Raw genomic sequence first — 26,047 nt, 5'->3', positions numbered from 1 at the left:
TGCTCCACCTCAGGAATTCAATGTACATGTTAGGTTTAGTCTTATCCCATTTCCTATGACAAAAAAAAACATGAATTATTGGGTATTTTTGGATGAATATGCTAAGTTGTTGCCATTTGTATCACATAGTCTGTCTATGCACATCTGCATCTGATAACACATATTCGCAGATATTGCAAAGACATTGACTCATCCAAATACATCCACGTCCTGCTGTCTAGTTATTTATAGTCCTCTATACAGTCTAGTCCAAGATGGTATTTTGCTAGCCTCCACTTTCACATTGCACTGCTGTTTGTTTGAAAGACAGCTACTTTTTTGATGCATGTACACGGCTTGTAGCGTTACCATCGCAACAGCATCCAGGCGCACATTCCTTGTCTTGGATACACATCCTCAAGCTGCTTCTGTGATTGGATGAGCGCCCCGAGGATGTCACTTGGCTACCGAATGATGGGAAATTCAACACATGAACGGAAATCCAGCCCTAGAATTTTACTGGCCGTTTCCGTGTTGCATTCAGATAGTCATAAGTGAGGTTTACAGCAAATAAAGGTAGCCATTGGGCTCCTGGTACATCTTTCTAGTGGCGAAGACCCGTCTCCTTTTCGTTGGTACGGAAGCCGAGAGGACTGGTTGGTTACGCGGCGGCGGTGGGTCTCCACCCGAGAGTATGGCGGCCAGGATTGTATTGGTGAGCGTATAAGGACGGGAAGCGATGGTGAAAATAACCAAAGAAGAACGCTTGTATTCTTAACTTTTAAAATAGTATTTATTTATCAACATTTGTTGAGTTAATACGCGCCAGTCTTCCAGAATCCGTCATCGGATTTTTCTCCAATGTCTTTGCTGGAGCAAGTTTTGTTTTTATGATGCATAGAATGGTAAGCGAAGCGTTTTGATAGCTTTTAATGCACATTTTGAAGTTGTAATCGTTTGGATGCAAATAGTCATGTCTGGTATGCCTGGGGGAATTTCTACAATGAAATCCATTTTCGGTCAGCAAGGCTTTGTGCTCTGCTTTTGTATTTGCCATTGCTGAACGGTGGTAAGGAAGGCAATATTTTTTATATCCGTACAAAATGGAACAGGAATAAATGCCATTTGGGCGGGGATATTCTACTATGTCTCGCGGAGAGTGATAGCTTTCGACAATCTCTTGAAATCATCAACTAACAAGGGAGCAATGCGCGAGTACAAAGTGGTGGTCCTTGGCAGCGGTGGGGTCGGGAAATCCGCCCTCACTGTTCAGTTTGTCACCGGGACTTTTATTGAGAAATACGACCCGACCATTGAGGATTTTTACCGCAAAGAAATCGAAGTGGATTCCTCACCCTCTGTTCTGGAGATTCTTGACACTGCTGGTACTGAACAGTTCGCATCCATGCGGGACCTTTACATCAAAAATGGCCAAGGCTTCATACTGGTCTACAGTCTTGTCAACCAGCAGAGCTTCCAAGACATCAAACCCATGAGGGACCAGATCATCAGAGTGAAAAGGTGGGTGGTTTTGGATCAAATTCATGTATTATGGAAGGCCAACAGTAGGCCTATTTCTCATTGTAAACATGCATAGATGTCAATGTATGATAATGCCTGCTTGTATTTTCCCACTGATAGCTGACAACTCATCTGTCACATTGACAGAAAACATAATTAATATCTCAAATGGTACTACACAATCTGTGAAGAAGCACCTTTGTGCAGAGTAGACACAAAAATGACTACTTTTGAGGATGTGGCCTGTGATGATACAACACGCAGAACCACTGCCTACTCTGGCCTATTGAAGCATGGTATAGCCTACTACTGCAAACCCATTGGGCACAGACGTCAATTGAACGTATATTCTACGTTGGTTCAACGTCATTTCATTGAAATGATGCGGAAACAGCGTTGTTTCAACCAGTATGTGCCAAGTGGGTAATCTCTTCAAGTGGTGCTGTATCATCCAACACTAGCCTATCTATCTCTCTGAAGGCAGTTCAACCGGGTTCTTCAACAATATAAATGATATAGCCTATTTAGCATAGTTTTTACGACATATCTGTGTCTTATTTTGTATGGTAGGAGGCATATGGTTGGGCATCTTCTATTTTTCCCCTATAGCTCTAGAGCCATTTTAGTAAGAAGTCCATGCTGTTATTTCTCCTCTGTTAGACTTTACTGTACTACTGAACTACACCAGGCCCTGGACATCAGTAGATCTGAGACCAGTTTCCCCTGCACTTATTACAGTGGAGATAGTGTCTGTCTGTCTGTCTGTCTGTCTGTCTGTCTGTCTCTGTCTGTCTGTCTGTCTGTCTGTCTGTCTGTCTGTCTGTCTGTCTGTCTGTCTGTCTGTCTGTCTGTCTGTCTTTCCCCTGCACTTATTACAGTGGAGATAGTGTCTGTCTGTCTGTCTGTCTGTCTGTCTCTGTCTGTCTGTCTGTCTATCTGACTGGCTACCTCAAATGCAGCTCTGCTCTGTGTGTTTGATGGGCTGTCCATAAAACTGTATGCTGGATGAGCCTGGATGCTGCAACCCCAGTGAAATAGACAGTTGGAATACCCAAGAGTCACATCTCCAGTGCCTCTGCAGAGAGAGACAGAGGCCTGATTCTAACAGACAGACAGACCCTCAAAATGGCAAGAGTCGCAACGTTTGGAGGATCACTTTGAGGCCTGTTTCTGAAGAGAGGAAGTTATGTTATTAATTATTGTCGCAATCTGCGTGTGAAAAGCACTGATCAGCACTGTCATTATATGGGTGGTCCAGGCCATCTTTAGTGTCCGCATGCATTGTCCTTACATTGTCCTTGCATGTTTATAATCATGCTACAATAATGAGACATGCTATAAAGACGACTCGGTTATCCCTTAGCTTAGCAAAGTAATTCATAAAGGCAGAGTGTGCAGTGGCCTAATTTGTGGCGGACTTACAAAGTCACACAAGAAATGAGTCATCCACTCTCAAGACCTGGTAAAAACCTTATGCAAATGCACTCACCATATGAATGCCATAGTATCGTCAAACCTGGGCTACATTCACATTTTGGTGTTTCCCTCTTCTAGAGTTGGTGTGAAGTGGGGATTCAGCCTGCACTGAGCTGTGGCGCTGGGTACATCACTCATTGTAGGTGTCAGTGTATCTGACAGGGTGAACGGAGGGAGTCTGATGAGCTACAAAGAGACGAGGCTCTCTGCCCATTGAGAAGCCTCTCAATGGAGGAGTCTGATGAGCTACAAAGAGAAAAGGTTCTCTGCCCACCGAGAAGCCTCTCAATGGAGGAGTCTGATGAGCTACAAAGAGAAAAGGTTCTCTGCCCACCGAGAAGCCTCTCAATGGAGGAGTCTGATGAGCTACAAAGAGACGAGGCTCTCTGCCCACCGAAAAGCCTCTCAATGGAGGAGTCTGATGAGCTACAAAGAGACGAGGCTCTCTACCCACTGAGAAGCCTCTCAATGGAGGAGTCTGATGAGCTACAATGAGACGAGGCTCTCTACCCACCGAGAAGCCTCTCAATGGAGGAGTCTGATGAGCTACAATGAGACGAGGCTCTCTACCCACCGAGAAGCCTCTCAATGGAGGAGTCTGATGAGCTACAAAGAGAAAAGGTTCTCTGCCCACTGAGAAGCCTCTCAATGGAGAACTAGATTAACAACACAGAACTACTAAATGACTCAACTTTTCATTTGCACCCTTCCATTGGCATGTTACAATCCCCTCAGTCTTTGCATATGAACAACGTGGTCTCAAGTAATCTGATTTCTCCGAAATATCATTATCTGGAGCTGAAATTGCCTTCTCCAATATTTACTACTACAATTGCCATGACCAATTTATGAGTTAGTCTCCTGGATATCTTGGCGTTTGTTTGTTTTCAATAAGCTCAGTATCGCGCTGAGTTTGAATTGCATTTAAAACCATTCACATCAATTCCTGTCCTGACTAGATGAAAGAATGATGTCAGCATGTTTCCCCCAGAAAGAGGTGAGTACAGGGAGAGGTATGTTTTCCCCCAGAAAGAGGTGAGTACAGAGAGAGGTATGTTTTCCCCCATAAAGACAAGAGTACAGGGAGAGGTATGTTTTCCCCCATAAAGACAAGAGTACAGGGAGAGTTATGTTTTCCCCCATAGAGGTGAGTACAGGGAGAGGTATGTTTTCCCCCATAAAGAGGTGAGTACAGGGAGAGGTATGTTTTCCCCCATAAAGAGATGAGTACAGGGAGAGGTATGTTTTCCCCCATAAAGAGATGAGTACAGGGAGAGGTATGTTTTCCCCCATAAAGAGATGAGTACAGGGAGAGGTATGTTTTCCCCCATAAAGAGATGAGTACAGGGAGAGGTATGTTTTCCCCCATAAAGAGATGAGTACAGGGAGAGGTATGTTTTCCCCCATAAAGAGATGAGTACAGGGAGAGGTATGTTTTCCCCCATAAAGAGATGAGTACAGGGAGAGGTATGTTTTCCCCCATAAAGAGATGAGTACAGGGAGAGGTATGTTTTCCCCCATAAAGAGATGAGTACAGGGAGAGGTATGTTTTCCCCCATAAAGAGATGACTACAGGGAGAGGTATGTTTTCCCCCATAAAGAGATGAGTACAGGGAGAGGTATGTTTTCCCCCATAGAGGTGAGTACAGGGAGAGGTATGTGAGGGGAGGGAGGCTGCCTGGCTGGCGGGGAATCATCCCCTAGTGTGTGTGTGTGAGTGCGTGCGTGCATGCGTGCGTGAATGCATCAGGTGTGGGCCAGCAATTTGTGGAGTCAGACACACACCCAAGGACTGTCTCAGAGTCTCTCCTCAAGTCTGGTTGCACTTTCCTAAGGCATTCGGGCTACTTATTATTCCACTGTAAGACACACCAATACCCCACCACAGCCCCACAGGAACAAAGGCAATGCCCGTTTATGGACAATAAACCAACCCTTTGCATGACAGTTGCCCATATACAGTGTGTAGTCACACTAATCATAAATGTATCGACAACGTGTTATGATTTTGTAATTACCTTACAATTATGTAACACCTCTGTTCTCCTCTGTTAAGCAACTACAAAATGGTAACACAATGTTGTTAATGGGGTAATTGTAGTGTTATTACACAGGTATAACAAGTAAAGTGTAGCGAGGACTAGAGGTCGGCCGATTATGATTTTTCAACGCCGATGCCGATTATTGGAGGACCAAAAAAATGCCGATACCGATTAATCAGCCTATTTTTTTATTTATTTATTTGTAATAATGACAATTACAACAATACTGAATGAACACGTATTTTAACTTAATATAATACATCAATAAAATCAATTTAGCCTCAAATAAATAATGAAACATGTTCAATTTGGTTTAAATAATGCAAAAACAAAGTGTTGGAGAAGAAAGTAAAAGTGCAATATGTGCCATGTTAAAAAGCTAATGTTTAAGTTCCTTGCTCAGAACATGAGAACATATGAAAGCTGGTGGTTCCTTTTAACATGAGTCTTCAATATTCCCAGGTAAGAAGTTTTAGGTTGTAGTTATTATAGGAATTATAGGACTATTTATTTCTATACCATTTGTATTTCATATACCTTTGACTATTGGATATTCTTATAGGCACTTTAGTATTGCCAGTGTAACAGTATAGCTTCCGTCCCTCTCCTCGCTCCTACCTGGGCTCGAACCAGGAACACATCGAAGCATCGTTACCCATCGCTCCACAAAAGCCGCGGCCCTTGCAGAGTGTAACGCTTTTGGTTTGGAGACGTAGCGGAGTCAGGCGCAGGACACAGGTTGAGTTCAAAAACAGTCTTGTTTACTCAAAAAACAAAGTCAAAATCTCCAACAGCAAAATAACAGGGTGAGGAGAAACACCTCCAACAACCACTGACAAAGAACAAACAAAACGAACAGGGAAACATGGATCGGTGGCGACTAGTAAGCCGGTGACGTCGACCGCCGCACGCCGCCCGAACAAGGAGAGGGGCCGACTTCGGGGGAAGTCATGACACAGAGCAAGGGGAACAACTACTCCAAGTCTCAGAGCGAGTGACGTCACCGATTGAAACGCTATTAGCGCACCTCGCTAACTAGCTAGCCATTTTACATCGGTTACACCAGCCTAGTCTCGGGAGTTGATAGGCTTGAAGTCATAAACAGCTCAATGCTTGAAGCACAGTGAAGAGCTGCTGGCAAACGCACGAAAGTGCTGTTTGAGTGAATGCTTACGAGCCTGCTGCTGCCTACCATCGCTCAGTCAGACTGCTCTATCAAATATCAAATCATAGACTTAATTATAACATAATAACACACAGAAATACGAGCCTTTGGTCATTGATATGGTCGAATCCGGAAACTATAATTTTGAAAACAAAACGTTTATTCTTTCAGTGAAAGACTGGTGGCATCCCTAAGTCTAAATATTGCTGTTACATTGTACAACCTTCAATGTTATATGTCATAATTATGTACAATTCTGGCAAATTAATTACGGTCTTTGTTAGGAATAAATGGACTTCACACAGTTCGCAATGAGCCAGGTGGCCCAAACTGCTGCATATACCCTGACTACTTGCACGGAACACAAGAGAAGTGACATAATTTCCCTAATTATAAGAAATTCATGTTAGCATGCAATATTAACTAAATATGCAGGTTTAAAAATATATACTTGTGTATTGATTTTAAAGAAAGGCATTGATGTTTATGGTTAGGTACACATTGGTGCAACGACAGTGCTAAATCATCACCCGTTTGGCGAAGTAGGCTGTGATTCGATGAGAAATTAACAGGCACTGCATCGATTATATGCAACGCAGGACACGCTAGATAAACTAGTAATATCATCAACCATGTGTAGTTAACTAGTGGTTATGTTAAGATTGATTGTTTTTTATAAGATAAGTTTAATGCTAGCTAGCAACTTACCTTGGCTTCTTGCTGCCCTTGCGTAACAGGTAGTCAGCCTGCCACGCAGGCTCCTCGTGGAGTGCAATGTAAGGCAGGTGGTTAGAGCGTTGGACTAGTAACCGGAAGGTTGCAAAAACGAATCCCCAAGCTGACAAGGTAAAAATCTGTCGTTCTGCCCCTGAACAAGGCAGTTAACCCACCGTTCCTAGGCCGTCATTGAAAATAAGAATTTGTTCTTAACTGACTTGCCTAGTTAAATAAAGGTGTAAAGAATATATATATATTGTCCAAAATCGGTGTCTAAAAATACCGATTTCCGATTGTTATGAAAACTTGAAATCGGCCCTAATTAATCAGCCATTCCGATTAATCGGTTGACCTCTAGGGAGGACATACAGTATTTACATTTTGCAGATCATCCTATGCCCTATGTGTTTACGCCTTGTAGCCGTGACATCTGTACTTATGAAATGTAGTGAAAAAAATTATTCTAAAACTAATTCTGTCTGGTCTCTCATTCCAATTAGACTCAAACCAATTGGCCTACTGTGCCTCCATGGGTGTTGATGATGCGTTAGTGGTCATGCTGGTCAATATCTTCCAACTTTTAGAAAAGGCAAATAGCCTAGTGGATAAGCTTGTGAATTTGGGTGTCAACTCTCTACTGATCAAGTGGATTAATAGGTTCCTTGTGAACTGTACTCAACAACTGAAGTTTAACTCTGCCATCTCTACATCTAGAAAGGTGAATATGGGAGTCCCTTAAGGTTGCGTACTTTCACCGACGCAGCCCACACATTTTGTAAATATGCAGATGACACCGCTGTTGTGGGTTACCTCCAAGCCTCTCTCCAAGTTTTTGACAGAGAAACGTTTCCTCCACCCAGATCAAGCCTCTCCAAGTTTTTGACAGAGAAACGTTTCCTCCACCCAGATCAAGCCTCTCCATGTTTTTGACAGAGAAACGTTTCCTCCACCCAGATCAAGCCTCTCCAAGGTTTTGACAGAGAAATGTTTCCTCCACCCAGATCAAGCCTCTCCAAGGTTTTGACAGAGAAACGTTTCCTCCACCCAGATCAAGCCTCTCTCCAAGGTTTTCACAGAGAAACGTTTCCTCCACCCAGATCAAGCCTCTCTCCAAGGTTTTCACAGAGAAACGTTTCCTCCACCCAGATCAAGCCTCTCTCCAAGGTTTTGACAGAGAAACGTTTCCTCCACCCAGATCAAGCCTCTCCAAGGTTTTGACAGAGAAACGTTTCCTCCACCCAGATCAAGCCTCGCCGAGGTTTTGACAGAGAAACGTTTCCTCCACCCAGATCAAGCCTCTCTCCAAGGTTTTCACAGAGAAACGTTTCCTCCACCCAGATCGAGCCTCTCTCCAAGGTTTTGACAGAGAAACGTTTCCTCCACCCAGATCAAGCCTCTCAGAGGTTTTGACAGAGAAATGTTTCCTCCACCCAGATCAAGCCTCTCCAAGGTTTTGACAGAGAAACGTTTCCTCCACCCAGATCAAGCCTCGCCGAGGTTTTGACAGAGAAACGTTTCCTCCACCCAGATCAAGCCTCTCTCCAAGGTTTTCACAGAGAAACGTTTCCTCCACCCAGATCGAGCCTCTCTCCAAGGTTTTGACAGAGAAACGTTTCCTCCACCCAGATCAAGCCTCTCCGAGGTTTTGACAGAGAAATGTTTCCTCCACCCAGATCAAGCCTCTCCAAGGTTTTGACAGAGAAACGTTTCCTCCACCCAGATCAAGCCTCGCCGAGGTTTTGACAGAGAAACGTTTCCTCCACCCAGATCAAGCCTCTCTCCAAGGTTTTCACAGAGAAACGTTTCCTCCACCCAGATCAAGCCTCTCTCCAAGGTTTTCACAGAGAAACAGCAAAATTCATCCAGTGGTGTGCAGATAACTTTCTTGAAATAAACGTTAAGAAAACAAAAGAGATGGATATGGATTTGAGAAGGAACAAAACTCCACTATCCCTGCGAAGATCAATGGGGAATCAGTCGATAGAGTGACCACATATAACTACCTGGGAATCGAAATAGACAAACTGAAATTCAATGACTGTGACTTTGCAAATATAAAGAAATTGCAACATAGAATGTTATTTTTTTATGCAAACTGAACCATTTACATGTTGATCGCCATATTTTACAAATGTTCTATAAATCTGTCCTGCAGAGTGCAGTCCTTTGGTCTGATATGCGTGTTCGGGAACATGTGAGTGCAAGACCAAGTCAAGCTTCAGCGCTTAATTAAGACTGCAGGAAGGATCATTGGTATAGATGAAGAATCAGCCACCTACCTGTATACACAACTCATCCTCCTAAAACTTGAAAGCATTTTACAGAACAGTAATCATCCCCTTCACTCAAAATTCAGTCACAGCAGTAGCCAGACAAAATCAAATTAAAACAGATAGATATGGGGACTCTTTTAGTCTGTTGGTCCCTCGAGTATACAGCATATTGAACTTTCACTGTACATGTGTAGCTATATCACTTTGAATTAATTATTTTGTGTGGTTTCTGTGTTATGTTTTATGTACTGTCTTTTTAAGCACATGACCAAATGAATTTCCACCTAGTGGGATAATAAAGTTGATCTGAATCTTTAGGGTTGGTGGGATAGAGTATTGCTGAGATTGTGGTGACCCTTGTCTAACATGCAGCTCTCTCCCGTCTTAAGCAGTGAAACAGTGTTTGTTTGAAGAGAAGAGCATGTTCTCTGGAGTTGAACAGTGTGTTTACAGTGAATGTTTACACAGTAGAGGTTACGCTGGGGATTCTATGTGCTGGGGCGTCCAGACCGTGACCCCTTAGCTGTTCCCATGGTTGCCTCGCATGACGGCACCACTACAAAGATGAGCATCATATCCACAGATGGTGTTCACTGTCCACTTTGTTTAGGGACATAAAATTACATTCTACGACAAAATGGATGAAAATACAATCATACTGACACCATCTAAAATATAATTTCCACCTCCAGAAATGAGCAAAATTACATATTGATAAAATGATTTGTTTAAATGATTTGTACATTTTGGTCCACATTATCAGGTAGGCTATGCTATTAGCAGTATTCGTTATCACCTGTAGCCTAGCGGATGCAGCATAGTGGCTATAAATAAATAGGCTGAATCTACATTTATCCTATTGCGCTAATCATTAGTAAAGTCCTGCATCGCGTCGTATACCCACGATTCCCTGCAGGTGAGTCGCAAAAAAATCAGCTGGCGGGTAGAATGAAAACATTCTTTCAACCCGTGGGTCTGCTCGCTGTTCAGAACAATTACATTGCGGGTCGGGAACGTTTTAAATCAAGATAATACACATTTAAAATCCCTAGGTGCTTGTTGTGTAACATTAGCATTTTTAGTTTTTTTAAACAGACGCTCTTATCCAGAGCAATTAGCATTAGGTGCCTTGCTCAAGGGCACATCGACAGATTTTTCACCTAGTCAGCTCGGGGATTCAAATCATCAACCTTTCAGTTACTGGCCCAACTCTCTATCCGCTAGGCAGGCAAGGCTACCAGCCACCCACGCATTGAGTCTGGAGCAGGGAACTTTCCCTTATTTGTGTGGTGAAAACCTGCTCATTTGTCCACGAGCAGAGTTGAGGTTCACTCTCTCCGCATGAGAATACGAGAAGTTGCCAAGTTTACTTTCCCTGGAAAGGCTCACACGAAAATGGCTAACGGATAAATAAAAAGAAAGGTTACGAATAGAGAATAGGCACTGAGAAACGACACTGAAATCCCCAGTTTGGAAGGACAACACGGTAGATGGATACACAGCCTGCACGAAGTGCAAGCAGTTAGGTCTATTTGTTTTCCATAATTCAGTTCATTATCATTAAATGATTGCATTCATTTTGTTAATTAGACCATACTCAGACTGTATAAAGTGTAAACCAGTGCGGATGGTAAGAGCTTGAGCAGCCTCCTGAATAAATGCAGCCTGTATTATATTCTGTGAATTTTCTCCCGATAGCACTTGCAATTTATTTAGCATAGAACACACAAAATGTCGACTAGGTAAATAGATTAACTATTCTACTATGGGTTGTCATATTCTATTCATTTGCAGAGGAAAAGTAAATAACGCTGTTGTCCTTCCAAACTGGGGATTTCACGGTGTCGTTGTAGCCTATTCTCTTCTTGTAACCTTTTTATTTAACCGGTTAGGCCTACGTTAGCCATTTTCGTGTGAGCCTTTCCAGGGAAAGTAAACTCTCGTATTCTCATGTTGGGAGCGTGAACCTCAGCAGAAATATTTTCATGTTCCATATTTTTTTGGGGCCGTGGCGGCAAGGATTTTGCCGTGGCGCATAGCGAACAGCTAAATGATTGCACATAGAAACACTGATTAGCTTATATTCTGTTCCTGGTAGTAGATCAGGAAATGACTCAACCTCTTGTCTGAATCATTAGCCATTTAATTTACCATCATATTGTAATGGAAGAGTAGGCTGTCAAATAGTGTAGTTGAATGATTCATAGTCATCCAGCTTTTCTCAAACTCTGTCCTCCCGGACCCCAAGGGGTGCACTGTTGGTTTTTGCCCTAGCACTACACAGCTGATTTAAATAATCAACTAATCATCAAGCTTTGATCATTTGAATCGGCTGCGTAGTATTAGGGCAAAAACCAACACGTGCACCCTTTTGGGGTTCCCGAGGACCAAGTTTGGGAAGTGCTGGAGTAATCAGTCTGTATATAGAGTATAACATAGAAGTGTAATAATATAAGTGGAGAGTATATTAACAGACGTTCTGGGCACTGCTGGATGTCACCACACCCTCCCAACGTACAGAGGGGTGAAAGTAGAGTGGGGCTTTAGTGCACAGCCCAGCCGGCAATCCTGACATCTCCTCACGACCACGTGGCCAAGGAGGCCCCATGTCTCTCCTCCAAGGCTACATGCTGCACTGGGGATTATGCAGCTGTCACTGCTGTTCACTTAGCCCCTCCTGTCCTCGTCACTGTCTCAAACAGGAGCCGTCACCGCCGCCTGCCAGGTCGGAGGCGCTGGTGTGTGCAACGCCAGTCCCGAGCCCTGTCAGCGCGTATCAGTGTTAGGCGCCCGTCATTGGCACAGAGCATCATTAACAGAGGTCATGGGGCCTGATGATTAGCTCCTTCCCCATGCCTGCTGGGGATCATCACTCCCCAGCAACAGTAAGCCATGCACAGGTTATACCAGCTGACGGGTGACACAGATGGAGCGCATAGAAATGGAGGAGGGACAGGGATGATTTACCTTCTGGGTAATGTTGTACTTCTTGCCATTGTCAGCCAGAGGACTTAGGTTGTTATGGTGACAGGGTCAGAATGAGACCACAGAAGGTTTTGTTGTTCTCAGAGTACACTTATAGTATAGTTGAATGCAGGACTCACCCTATGTCGCAGTGATCTACAACTGAAGAATATACCAATCAAGTCAACAGAGTTTGCCATGTGTCGATTGGTTAAAATGATCATGGCTATATGGTTTTCCAATAGTGTCCTAATTTCTCTTAGCACAGCATTGTGATTGTGTGATTAGATGGAGAAATATCCTATTTGATAGAATGTCAACTTGTAAAGAATCCCCCAGGTTCATCGGTTTCATGTGAATTTCAATAACTCTGTCAATGTTACCCCTGTCAAGACCACCCACACATTTGTTTCACCCAGATCAAGTTGAACCTTTTTATAAGAATTGATGCAGGGAACTACTTGTCTATTTTTCTAAGCCTGGCTTCAGCGTCACACAAACAGAGCTACTCAGAGATGATTGAAGTTCAGTCACAAGCGAAAAGGGCAAGTCAATAGAAAATAATGGCATAGTTTGCCTTGTCAGCCAAGCAGTTTAGTAGTAGTGGCGATATAAGTGATTGCACTGTTGTTGAGAGAGACAGTAATGTTTGATGCTTTTACTGGTATTGTTGAAGATGACTGAGCGGGAGAGAAAATAACAATTACAAACAGAGAAACATGCAGCCTCAAGCGCACCTTTTTTTGTATTTTGTTGTTTTATGATGTTTTACAAATGCATCACATTTCTATGTATCCTTAAATTAAGTGGTATGCGTACGACGTGTTACCAGAAAACGTCATGTGTTTGCTGCATTTCTACGTTTTATTGGTGACAATTTACAGTTACCGAAGGTTATCTATACTTTTATTTACTTCATTATTATTATGATGATGTGTATAGGTTCATGCTCCATTGTGTGTGCCACTTCTTATGTGGAACCACAAATCTTTATGTGGAACCAGAGATCAGGGGAGAGAGGGTGAAACCTACTGACTGTCACTCCAAGCCACAGTTTCTATTTATAAAACCCAGAAATTAGACCAATCTAATCTTAGCTACTTTACTCCTCTTCTCCCATATTTTCATCTAGCATGGGGGAAAGTAGAACACATTTCAAATTAAACACAGTCAGTATTCATTTCAGATTTGGTGAAGTTGATTAATTCAGATATGTTATGTCATTTGTAAGTGTTTGGTTTCTTTCCTGCCCTTTGATTTAGCAAATTATTCAGAAATGTCACTGAACCTCCAATAAGAGACCATGACTGTGTCATGTTCGTTGTAATAATGATCGGACCAAGGCGCAGCTTGAGTAGCGTTCCACATAATTTATTAGAAAGTGAAACTTTAGAAAAATACAGAAACAAATAAAGAATAAATTAACCGTGACTACAATGCAACTACACATAAACAATATCCCATAACCCCCAAGTGAAAAACAAGCTACTTAAGTATGATCCCCAATTAGAGACAACGATTACCAGCTCCCTCTTAATTGGGAATCATACAAATCACCAACATATAAAATAAAACCTAGAACCCCATATAGAAATAAATAAACTAGATCACCCCCCAGTCACGCCCTGAACCACTTCACCATAGAGAAACAATGGCTCTCTATGGTCAGGGCGTGACAGTAACCCCCCCCCAAAGGTGCGGACTCCGGCCGCAAAACCTGAAACCAAAAGGGAGGGTTAGGGGGGTGTCTAGTGTCGGTGGCAGCTCTTGTGCAGGACGAAGAACCCTCTCATCCCGCGGATCGGCCGGCATCGGAGGCGACTCTGGTGTGGGACAAAGAACCCGCTCAGCTCGCGGATCCACCATTCTTGGTGGTGGCTCTGATGCGGGCCGAATAACCCGCTCATCACTCGGATCCAGCCATGGACCCAGGCTGGACATTGTGCCTGGCCTGGATCTCGGTGCAGAGGAAGACTCCCGCCATGGAGTAGGACTGGATGTTGTGCCTGGACTGGACACCAACACAGAAGAAGACTCTGTCCTTGGAGCTGGACTGGACGCTGGACCTGGACTGGGCATCAACGCAGAAGAAGACTCTGGCTTTGGAGCTGGACTGGCCGCCGTGCTTAGACTGGGTATCGGCGCAGAGGAAAGCTCCGGCCATTGAGCTGGAGTCTCCGGACCGTGGACCGTCTCAGGAGGCTCCGGGCCGTGGACCGTCTCAGGAGGCTCCGGACTGGGAACTGTCGCCGGAAGCTCTGAACTGGGAAATGTCGCCGGAAGCTCTGGACTGGGAACCGTCACCGGAAGCTCTGGACTGGGAACCATCGCCGGAAGCTCTGGACTGGGGACTGTCGCCTGAAGCTCTGGAACGGGAAGGCGCACTGGAGGCCTGATGCGTGGGGCCGGCACAGGTGGCGCCAGACTGGTAACATGCACCTCAGGGCGAGTGCGGGGAGCAGGCCCAGGACGTACCTGACTGAGGACACGCACTTCAGGAAGAGTGCGAGGAGGAGGCAGAGGACGTACTGGACTGGGAATGCTCCACTGGAGACCTAGTGCGTGGAGCCGGCACAGGTGGTGCCAAACTGGTGACACGTACTTCAGGGCGAGTGCAGGGAGCAGACACAGGACGCACTGGGCTGTGGAGGCGCACTGGAGACCTGGTGCGTAGAACCGGTGCAGGATAGACTGGACCATGGAGGTGCACTGGAGGTGTGGAGCGTAGAGCTGGCACAACCCGTCCTGGCTGGATGCTCACTTTAGCCCGGCAAGTGTGGGGTGCTGGCACAGGACACACTGGGCTGTGAAGGCGCACTGGCGAACCAATGCGTAGAGCTGGCGCAGGATATCCTGGACTGTGAAGGCGCACTGAAGGCCTGATGCGTGAGGCCGATACAGGTAGCACCGGACTGGTGACACACACTTCAGGGCGAGTGCGAGGAACAGGCACAGGACGCACCGGACTGGGAAGGCACACTTGAGGGAGAGTGCGAGGAGTAGGCACATGACGTACCGGACTGGGGACACGAACTTCAGGGAGAGTACGAGGAGGTGACACGGAGTACTGGGCTGTGAAGGCGCACTGGAGACCTGGTGCGTATAGCCGGCCTCAATTCTACCGGAACTTTAACACACTTCTCAGGACGAGTACGGGGAGCTGACACAGGTGGCATTGGACGACTAACAAGCTCCTCAGGGCGAATGCGGTGCATACTACGCCAAACCAACAGCTCTCTCTCTTCCCGCTCCTCCAATTTATCCAACAATTCCTCGAAAGTCTCTAAATCTCCCCTCCGTTCACTCTCCTACAATTTATCCAATAACTCCTCAACGGACTCTGACTCACCCCAATATTCCGCTTCGCTCTCCGACTCGCCCCTCGGCCTTGCCGACCAACCCATGTGCCCCCCCCCACAAAAAAAATATTTTGAGGTTGCTTCTTGAGCTTTTGTCGTGGCCGCGAACCCTGTCGTCGTCGCTGTCCTTACTTCACCGCTTGCGTCTCCCGCCATTGAAGGCGATCCTGTCCTGCCAGGATTTCTTCCCAAGTCCAGGATCCCTTCCCATCCAGAATCTCTTCCCAAGTCCAGGACTCCTTCACCTGGTCATGCTGCTTGGTCCTGGTCAGATGGGATATTCTGTCACGTTCGTTGTAATATTGATCGGACCAAGTCGCAGTGTGAGTAGCGTTCCACATAATTTATTAGAAAGTGAAACTTTAGAAAAATACAGAAACAAATAAAGAATAAATGAACCGTTACGACAATGCAACAACACATAAACAATATCCCATAACCCCCATGTGAAAAACAAGCTAGTTAAGTATGATCCCCAATTAGAGACAACGATTACCAGCTGCCTCTAATTGGGAATCATACAAATCACCAACATATAAAATAAAACCTAGAACCCCCACATAGAAATAAATAAACTAGATCACCCCCCAGTCACGCCCTGAACCACTTCACCATAGAGAAACAATGGCTCTCTATGGTCAGGGCGTGACAGACTGTGAGCTGCCCCAATGTGGGTGTGTTTTTGTCTTCTGAGAAAAGCAACAAATCAGCCTTAGAGCTGCAGTCAGCATATACAGTTGAAGTCGGAAGTTTACATACACCTTAGCCAAATACATTGAAACTCAGTTTTTCACAATTCCTGATATTTAATCCTAGTAAAAATTCCCTGTCTTAGTTCAGTTATGATCACCACTTTATTTTAAGAATGTGAAATGTCAGAATAATTGTAGAGAATGATTTATTTCAGCTTTTATTTCTTTCATCACATTCCCAGTGAGTCAGAAGTTTACATACACTCAATTAGTATTTGGTAGCATTGCCTTTAAATTGTTTAACTTGGGTCAAACGTTTCGGGTAGCCTTCCACAAGCTTCCCACAATAAGTTGGGTGAATTTTGGCCCATTCCTCCTGACAGAGCTGGTGTAACTGAGTCAGATTTGTAGGTCTCCTTGCTCGCACACGCTTTTTCAGTTCTGCCCTCAAATTTTCTATAGGATTAGGGTCAGGGCTTTGTGATGACCACTCCAATACCTTGATTTTGTTGTCCTTAAGCCATTTTGCCACAACTTTGGAAGTATCCTTGGAGTCATTGTCCATTTGGAAGACCCATTTGCGCCCAAGCTTTAACTTTCTGACTGATGTCTTGAGATGTTGCTTCAATATAGCCACATCATTTTCCTGCCTCATGATGCCATCTATTTTGTGAAGTGCACCAGTCCCTCCTGCAGCAAAGCACCCCACAACATGATGCTGCCACCCCCGTGCTTTACAGTTGGGATGGTGTTCTTCGGCTTGCAAGCGTCTCCCTTTTTCCTCCAAACATAACGATGGTCATTATGGCCAAACAGTTCTATTTTTGTTTCATCAGACCAGAGGACATTTCTCCAAAAAGTACGATCTTTGTCCCCATGTGCAGTTGCAAACCATAGTCTCACTTTTTTATGGCGGTTTTGGAGCAGTGGCTTCTTCCTTGCTGAGCGGCCTTTCAAGTTATGTCGATATAGGACTCGTTTTACTGTGGATATACATACTTTTGTACCTGTTTCCTCCAGCATCTTCACAAGGTTCTTTGCTGTTGTTCTGGGATTGATTTGCACTTTTCACACCAAAGTATGTTCATCTCTAGGAGACAGAACGCGTCTCCTTCCTGAGCAGTATGACGGCTGCGTGGTCCCATGGTGTTAATACTTGCGTACTATTGTTTGTACACATGAACGTGGTACCTTCAGGCGTTTGGAAATTGCTCCCAAGGATGAACCAGACTTGTGGAGGTCTTGGCTGATTTTCTTTTGATTTTCCCATGATGTCAAGGAAAGAGGCACTGAGTTTGATGGTAGGCCTTGAAATACATCAACAGGTACACCTGCAATTGACTCAAGTTGTGTCAATTAGCCTATCAGAAGCTTCTAAAGCCATGACATCATTTTCTGGAATTTTCCAAGCTGTTTAAAGGCACAGTCAACTTAGTGTATGTGAACTTCTGACCCACTGAAATTGTGATACAGTGAGTTATAAGTGAAATAATTTGTCTGTAAACAATTGTTGGAATAATTACTTGTGACATGCACAAAGTAGATGTCCTAACCGACTTGCCAAAACTAGACTTTGTTAACAAGAAATTTGTGGACTGCTTGAAAAAATTAGTTTTAATGACTCCAACCTAAGTGTATGTAAACTTCCGACTTCAACTGTAAGTGGGCCGTCTAACATCTTCCACCTAGCGATGACAATAGTGCATGTCTAGCATTTGTCACTCGTTTCATTTCTAACTCCTGTTTTTGACAAACTCGTCTCGTCATATTCCAAGAATAGTATCAGAGCTTTACAGGAAACGGGAAGGAGTGGATATCCTCCTGCTACCTTGAGACAGTCGGAAGGGGATCCAAGGAGATTGTTTTCAGGGGCCTGGAGTAATATCTCAGCTGTTGTCTGCTTTTGTCATCCAGCAGAGGGATCCTTTTGGCACATCCAGCCATTAGGGCTGTACATCCCTCCATTAGGGCTGTACATCCTGCCATTAGGGCTGTACATCCTGCCATTAGGGCTGTACATCCAGCCATTAGGGCTGTACATCCTGCCATTAGGGCTGTACATCCCGCCATTAGGGCTGTACATCCCTCCATTAGGGCTGTACATCCTGCCATTAGGGCTGTACATCCAGCCATTAGGGCTGTACATCCTGCCATTAGGGCTGTACATCCCGCCATTAGGGCTGTACATCCCTCCATTAGGGCTGTACATCCTGCCATTAGGGCTGTACATCCCTCCATTAGGGCTGTACATCCTGCCATTAGGGCTATACATCCTGCCATTAGGGCTATACATCCTTTTTGGGATCAGGACCCGGAGCTGTTTTCTTCTGCTGATGGTGATGTATTTAAAAGGGCTCAGCCTTTAATGAATCCCCTTTCCCCTGGACTGTGGTGGATCTCATCAGCCTTAACCTCGAGAGGATAAAATCCCGTTAACGGGATTGGTTGGACAACAACCAGTGAGATAGCACGGCGCGAAATTCAAAAAAATAATAATCTCTAAATTAAAATTCAAGTATTATACGGCATTTTAAAGATACTCTACTCGATAATCCAATCACATTGTCCGATTTCAAAAAGGCTACGGTGAAAGCAAAACATTAGATTATTTTAGCATAGCACATTAACAAAACAAAAAAAAGCAATTTTCCAAGCACGGATAGCCGTCACAAAACCCAATTTCTACATTGGCGCGTGACGTTCAGAAAATGTTTTCTCCCCATAACTCCCGGTGAATAGGCACATACATTTACAGAAGAACTCATAAACGTTGACAAAATTTATAACAATTATTTAAAGAATTAGAGATAATCTACTCCTTTATGCAACCACTTTGTCAGATTTCAAAATAACTTTACGGAAAAAGCACATTGTTCAATATTCTGAGTACAGAACTTAGCCTTCAATGTTAAGCTGTACAGTTAGCCTACAACCACGACGTCAACAAATCTCTAAATAATATGTTCGAAATATTTACTTACCTTTCCTGATCTTCGGCGGAATGCACTTGGATGGGCACCCACAAGAAATGTTCATTTGTTCTGCAAAGTCCATAATTTATGTCCAAATATGTCCGTTTTGTTGACCCATCCAGAACACTTTACAATGCCATGTGGCGTGGACGCAAATCCATAGACGAAATGTTCAAAGTTCCATTACCGTTTGTAGAAACACGTCAAACGATGTTTACAATCAATCCTTTAGGGTATTTTTTAACGTAAAATTGCGATAATTTTACAACCGGGCAATAGGTATTCATCCCAGAAGAAAAATAAAAAACAACGAAGTCACGTGCACGTGCGTGACGAGACACCTGTCCTCAGACTGGCCAGTGATTGACTGAGCCACAATTTTCTGCCCGGTAACAGGTGACGGATGAAACCAGTTCCTAAAGATTGCTGACAGCCAATGGAAGAGTTAGGAGGTGCAACGTAAATCCTATGTCACTGTAGTTTTTCGAGGGATTCAAAAGAAAAACTACATTTCTAATTTCCCCCACTTCCTGATTCAATTTTTCTCAGGAACAAAAACAACATTTCTTGCGAAAGTAGCAGTCCTGGGAGTGCATTCTGACGAAGATCAGCAAAGGTAAGAGAATATTTATAATACCTATTCTGAGTTTAGGTGACCCCAGAACTTGGCGGGTGTCTGTATAGCTTGCTTTGATGGCGAGCTATGTACTCAGAATATTGAAAAATGTGCTTTCGCCGAAAAGCTATTTTAAAATCTGACACAGCGGTTGCATAAAGGAGTACTGTATCTATAATTCTTAAAATAATTGTTATGTATTTTGTCAACGTTTATGATGAGTATTTTTGTAAATTGATGTGCTCATTCACCGGACGTTTTGGTGGGAACACATTTTCTGAACATCACGCACCAATGTAAAATGCTGTTTTTGGATATAAATATTAACTTTATCGAACAAAACATACATGTATTGTGTAACATGATGTCCTAGGAATGTCATCTGATGAAGATCGTCAAAGGTTAGTGCTTCGTTTAGCTTTGTTTTGGGTTTTTGTGACATCTCCTTGCTTGGAAAATGGCTGTGTGGTTATTTTTGTCTATGTACTCTCCTAACATAATCTAATGTTTTGCTTTCGCTGTCAAGCCTTTTTGAAATCGGACAATGTGGTTACATTAAGGAGAAGTGTATCTTTAAAATGGTGTAAAATAGTTGATTTTTCGAGAAAATTGAAATTGAAATTATGATATTTTTGCTGTTTTGTATTTCGCGCCTTGCTATTTCACTGGCTGTTGAATAGTGTGGGACGGTCACGTCCCACCTTGCCCAGAGAAGTTAATGAATCCCCTCTCCCGTAGACTGTGGTGGACCTCATCAGCCTTAATGAATCCCCTCTCTCCTGGACTGTGGTGGATTTCATTTGTGCCCCTGCCCTGATTCATCTCAGTAAAACCACCTGCATCAGCTCCAGTCACACCCACTCCTCCTCAGCTGGGCGCCATTGTGTGAACTCACTGAGACAGACACACAGCCAGCCTGAGGTACAGGAGACTCAGGACAAACTCCATCTCACTGTGCAGGGACCTGGCTGGCCCTCTTTCACCATGTAGGCCAGGCTGGCTGGCTTTGTCTCAGCTAGGGCCTGATAAACCCATCAGCTGGGCCCAGACACCACCACGTAGCTCCCACCCAGCCTCCCTCAGCTAGGCCCAGGACTATATCAGTTGATGAATCTTGCATTATAAATAAGGGGTGTCTGGGAGAGCTGCGCTGGGTGTTTTGCAGCGACAGTGCTTTAGCCACATGCAGTCAGACTGACAGACAGTGGGAGTGGAGTGTTTGCATGCTCGGCCGTGTATCTACGTTGAAGACTACCGCTCAAGACTTCAGAGTGGAGAATGTACACCCAACAGGCTCGAAACCTAAAATAGGGGCATAAGTATAAGCTACCCTGGACCTTTTCTGTCCACCCTCATCCTCCCTTCCTTCACCCAGCGCCTGGCCTAGAGAGCCCATTGTGCGAAGTCTCTGTGAGACTTTGGTATCCGTGGCAGCCGTCCTCACACACCTCCTGGGATTGCAGGATTCCCCTCTGTTATTACGGATATTTATAGCCCTTCTCCAGATGATAAATATTTTTTTGGTGCTGCCTGTTCTGCTCTCCTGCATGGTGGAGTGGCTGTTCTGCCTTTAGACCGTTAGGTAGCCTATGAAATCTGTCATTATTTTAATGGATGCATATGTTTTCATTTGAATTATTTTCTCCCGTCCCGGCTGCTCCTCTCTAGCTCATCATCCATAATCATCTGGGGTTGTTTGGGGTTGTTCCCGTGAAGTATAGAGTGCTGAGAAGCAGACAGCTGTGACAATAGAAGCAGGGAGAGATGCTGTGTTTGTAAGCTCGTCTGAAATCATTTTCCATCAGAGCTCAGTGAGTCTCAGAGCCAGGCTCAAGTCCTTTACCAAATAGTGTTACTTTTGCTCTTACCTCTGCGTAAACACACACACACGCTCTAGAATAAACACACGCTTCCATACCACTGTTCTCCATGTTCCCTGGGATCTCCAGGGCATTTCTTCCCATGAATGAGTGGGTTTGGACAGCAGGCTGTAATCCGAGGTGGTGAGGCGGTGAGGCAGTATGGGAAGTCATGTGACGACAGCCACAGGCCTCCATATGAGTTGGGGCTGGTAGAGATGGCGCCGTCACCACAGCCCTGTTCAGAATAGAGACGCCCGCCCGTGGAGGGGACTGCCATTATCCCCCTAAATGCTGTGCCCCCTGTGGGTTCTCTCTAAATGGGCACAACCTCCACAGAGGCAGGGCCTGGTCAGGCCCTCCAATCTACACACCCTCACCACTATGGTTAGGCCCTGTCAGTGATCATGGGGAGGGAGTGTATAGTTGGACTGCATGTTTTTACTGTCGCCACAAAAATGTGTTCCTGAATAACAGTGTTGCCCAATCAGGGGCCTCCAATAACTTGTTGGAGTTAGGAATGCTGTCTCCAGCTGTTTGAACAATCGAAGGACTGTACATTTTGGGTTCAAAAGGCTATTGTATTCCAGCCGTTCTGTAACGCTGTGTGGTGGCTGACTGTATTGTGCGTCACAGCCACACACAGTAGCTCACAGACCCCTGAACTCTGCTGTTTTAACCCCCTGTAGTTCTTGGCTTGCCCACAGAATGAGGAAAGTGAAAATTAGGGTTCATTCTGGATAATATATTCAGGAGTAGATCAGTTGAAGCTTATTTAGCACTTGAACCTGCAGACCATGGACCTCGTGAGAAGAAGCTCACGTTCCTCTACTTAAGAAAGTCACTGATTCTCTCAATCTCTCCAATACTATGCATTTCCTTGTGTACCTGTTACCATAGAAATCAAGGACAGGTGTTTTCTGTCAAATAGTGTTAAATCATTTAGAGGAATTAATATTTCATACAGAGAGGCTAACCTTTGAAAAGTCTAATGAAGGTGTCTGGGAGCATGATTCCCCTGGGATGTTTGTGCTCAATAACATGAGAAGAGTAGTGTTCATAGCGGTGTGTTCTGGTTCATATTATAACTAGTGAGAAAACTACTTGCAGATAAAGAATAAAAGCACAGCCTTTATTCTCTGTGATGTGTCCAAAATAGAGCTGCCTAATTCATATCAGCAGCTCCTCCCGACATGTCTACAATTAACTGAAATGTTGTCAATATAACCAATTTATTTGTATTCATCAATAAGATGCAGACATTTTGAATCATGTTCAGTAAATGTTTGTGGTACTCTTCATTGAGAGTGTTAGTATTAAGACATCAGGTCCTTCATTAGGAATAGGATGTAACACTTGTCTTTCTGGCACTCGTGCAAGTAGCCCAGTTCCTCAGTGGCAGCACTCGCCCAATATTGATTCTTCCTGCCTCCAGGGGATTGTGGGTGATTTCGCCCACTTCCTGTTGACTGCTGGGCTGGTTAAGTTGTCATTGATAGTGAGTTGTCATTGATAGTAATAGGAATATAGTATGTTGGCGGTATAGATTTCTTTCTCAGCAAGACACGTCTCAGAACTGAATTTGTCAGGCCTTTTAGATTATATATTTCAGGAAAATGTGCCACACGGATTTAATGTAATTGTTTATGTGGCAGCAGAGAAGCTTTCATTATGCCTATTAAATGATTATTTAGGAGAGTGCAGAGTACATGACGTCAGGTACATGAAAACAGAAAGGCTGAGAAACTAGTCAGCACCCTTGTATCTTAGTTCATCTCAGCAAATCACATCTCATTCTGATCTGCCTTGACAGTGCATAGTATTCATGTCACATGATGGTTTCTGGTCATTTTCTGCATCTGTTTGTGTGTGTGTCGTCTGCAGGTACGAGAAGGTCCCAGTGATCCTGGTGGGGAACAAGGTGGACCTGGAGAGTGAGAGGGAGGTGTCGGCCAGCGAGGGCCAGGCTCTGGCCGAGGAGTGGGGCTGCCCCTTTATGGAGACCTCGGCCAAGAGCAAAACCATGGTGGACGAACTGTTTGCCGAGATTGTTCGGCAGATGGACTATGCCGCCCAGCCAGACAAGAATGACCCATGCTGCTCCTCCTGCAATATACAATAGCCCCAGGGCCTAGGGGGAAACCAGGGGAGAAAGGACATAGCCCTAGGGCGACGCCAGGGGAGAGGACGTAGCCCTAGGGCGACGCCAGGGGAGAGGACGTAGCCCCAGGGCCTAGGGCGACGCCAGGGGAGAGGACGTAGCCCCAGGGCCTAGGGCGACGCCAGGGGAGAGAGGACGTAGCCCTAGGGCGACGCCAGGGGAGAGGACGTAGCCCCAGGGCCTAGGGCGACGCCAGGGGAGAGAGGACGTAGCCCCAGGGCCTAGGGCGATGCCAGGGGAGAGAGGACGTAGCCCCAGGGCCTAGGGCGACGCCAGGGGAGAGGACGTAGCCCCAGGGCCTAGGGCGACGCCAGGGGAGAGAGGACGTAGCCCCAGAGCCTAGGGCGACGCCAGGGGAGAGAGGACGTAGTCCTAGGGCGACACCAGGGGAGAGAGGACGTACCCCCAGGAACTAGGGCGACGCTAGTGGCCAGTGGAGAGAGAACAAAGTCCCAGGGCCTAGGGCAACGCCAGGGAGTCTGCATACAGGAAGATTCACAGAGAGGAGGACAATACTTACACCAACAACATCGACGATTAACAAACTCATGGTAGAAATGTGGTGGAATTGAACTCTTTGGTGCATAAAATCAGTCATGATGTAATTAATAATAATGATATGTTCATAATTAATAGAATTAAATGAGGAATTCAAAGGATTTGCCTCAAGAGAAATTGACAAACAAACAGGACTAAAGAAAAGTGCACTCGCTTTATGTTATCCTGTTTTTTCTGTCTTGAGTCGTCTGTCGGAATTACTGAACAGGATGTGTACTCTTTATGCTGTTCTGCGATCATTAATATGTTTCTTTAACATAGTTTTAATTTTGTTGATATGACCCAGTTTTTCTATCAGCACATCGAGCCTCTTTCTCCATTTTAACTGACAGAGCAGAAGATAGCAACTGCATCGACTCAAGAGGAGGTAATCCCTCAGATCCACTTGTTTGAAACATTGGTGAGTAATTGATTTGTGTACTAGGTTTCTCTGTGCAGGAAAAGAGAAAGCCTACCTACCTTTATCCATTGAGATGTTTTGTACTCATCACTAGGCCAGAATCAAAGAGGTGACTTGAAAGAGCCTCTTTTTAATTTTCTCTTTTATTTGTTTTGAGGAAGGGGGATAAACTGGTGGAAAAGACAGTCTTGCTTCCTGTTTTCTCCTTTTGGAGGTGTTGTGTTAAGTGTAGCAGAGGTGTCTGTCACATAATCCTGTCATTTGTTTTGGTTTCAGAAAGTTCTGAATATTGTAACCGTTTCATTCAGATGGGACTAGGAGGACTCCATCTTTCAGTATTTGAATATCTCTACAGACTCTAGAAAGGGTTTACTTTTCAGGAATGGGTGCCATCCCTCATCATCCTCTCCATTGAATTTGATTTTAATTGGGTATCACAATGAAATGGGGTGCAACGTTTTCTCATCATCCCACTCCTCTTTAAGTATTCAGAGTATTCAAATGTATAGTAGTAACAGTAATGATGATGATGATGATGATGATGATGATGATGATGATGATTGTTTTTTAACAGTAGTGTAAATATTTTGTCTGGAAAGTGCCAGCTCCTATGAAGACACTGACTGAACTGTTGTCAACTGTATCAGTGGAGGCTGCTGAGGGGAGAGCAGCATTCTAATAATGGCTGGAACGGAGCAAATGGACTGCATCAAACACCTGAAAACTGTTTGATATCATTCCACTGATTCCGTTCCAGCTATTACCACGAGCCCATCCTCCCCAATTAACGTGCCACCAACCTCCTGTGAACTGTATGCATGGCTAGTAAACAAAAGAAGATGACTTTATTGTTTGAGATTATTATAGGCTGTGTAAACGTACAAACCAAACACATACACATCTGGGTCCGGACACTGTCTCAACTATACATTGTTGTAGGCCACGGGGAGCCAGACCTTGCCTGGGTTACCATTTTCATTGTTCATTTTATATTTTTTTTATGTCACCATTTACTCTTTCTCCCTCCCTAAATGAATGGATGAATGACACTTTAATTTAGCACAATGCATTGCAGCGTGAATGACACTATTTCTATGTTTACTTATTGGAGTGAAAGGCACTCTACGCCATCACCGGGTTCTCTCTAAAGTGTTCTGGGAGAGAGAAATCTATCCTTTGCCACCTCCAGTTCTAAATAGCACAGTCACTTTGTGAATTACAAGAACCCAACGTTGATTGCTACAGCAAGTGCACAATGCTTGATGAATTAAACTTTACTTTCTTCTTTGTTTA

General features: G+C 44.5%; 1 protein-coding gene across 1 annotated transcript; it reads left to right on the top strand.

Annotated features, from left to right (window-relative positions):
• Positions 1-406: 406 nt before the first annotated feature.
• Positions 407-26,047, top strand: LOC115155505 (ras-related protein Rap-2a-like). Its single transcript, XM_029702171.1, has 2 exons — positions 407-1,500; positions 23,520-26,047. The coding sequence occupies exons 1-2, from the start codon at positions 1,187-1,189 to the stop codon at positions 23,755-23,757; spliced, it is 552 nt and encodes a 183-aa protein (XP_029558031.1). The 5' UTR covers positions 407-1,186; the 3' UTR covers positions 23,758-26,047.

This window comes from Salmo trutta, chromosome 20 (assembly GCF_901001165.1).
Source record: "Salmo trutta chromosome 20, fSalTru1.1, whole genome shotgun sequence".
Taxonomy (NCBI): domain Eukaryota; kingdom Metazoa; phylum Chordata; class Actinopteri; order Salmoniformes; family Salmonidae; genus Salmo; species Salmo trutta.
Note: the sequence above shows the minus strand (reverse complement) of the source record. Positions and strands in the feature narration are given on the sequence as shown.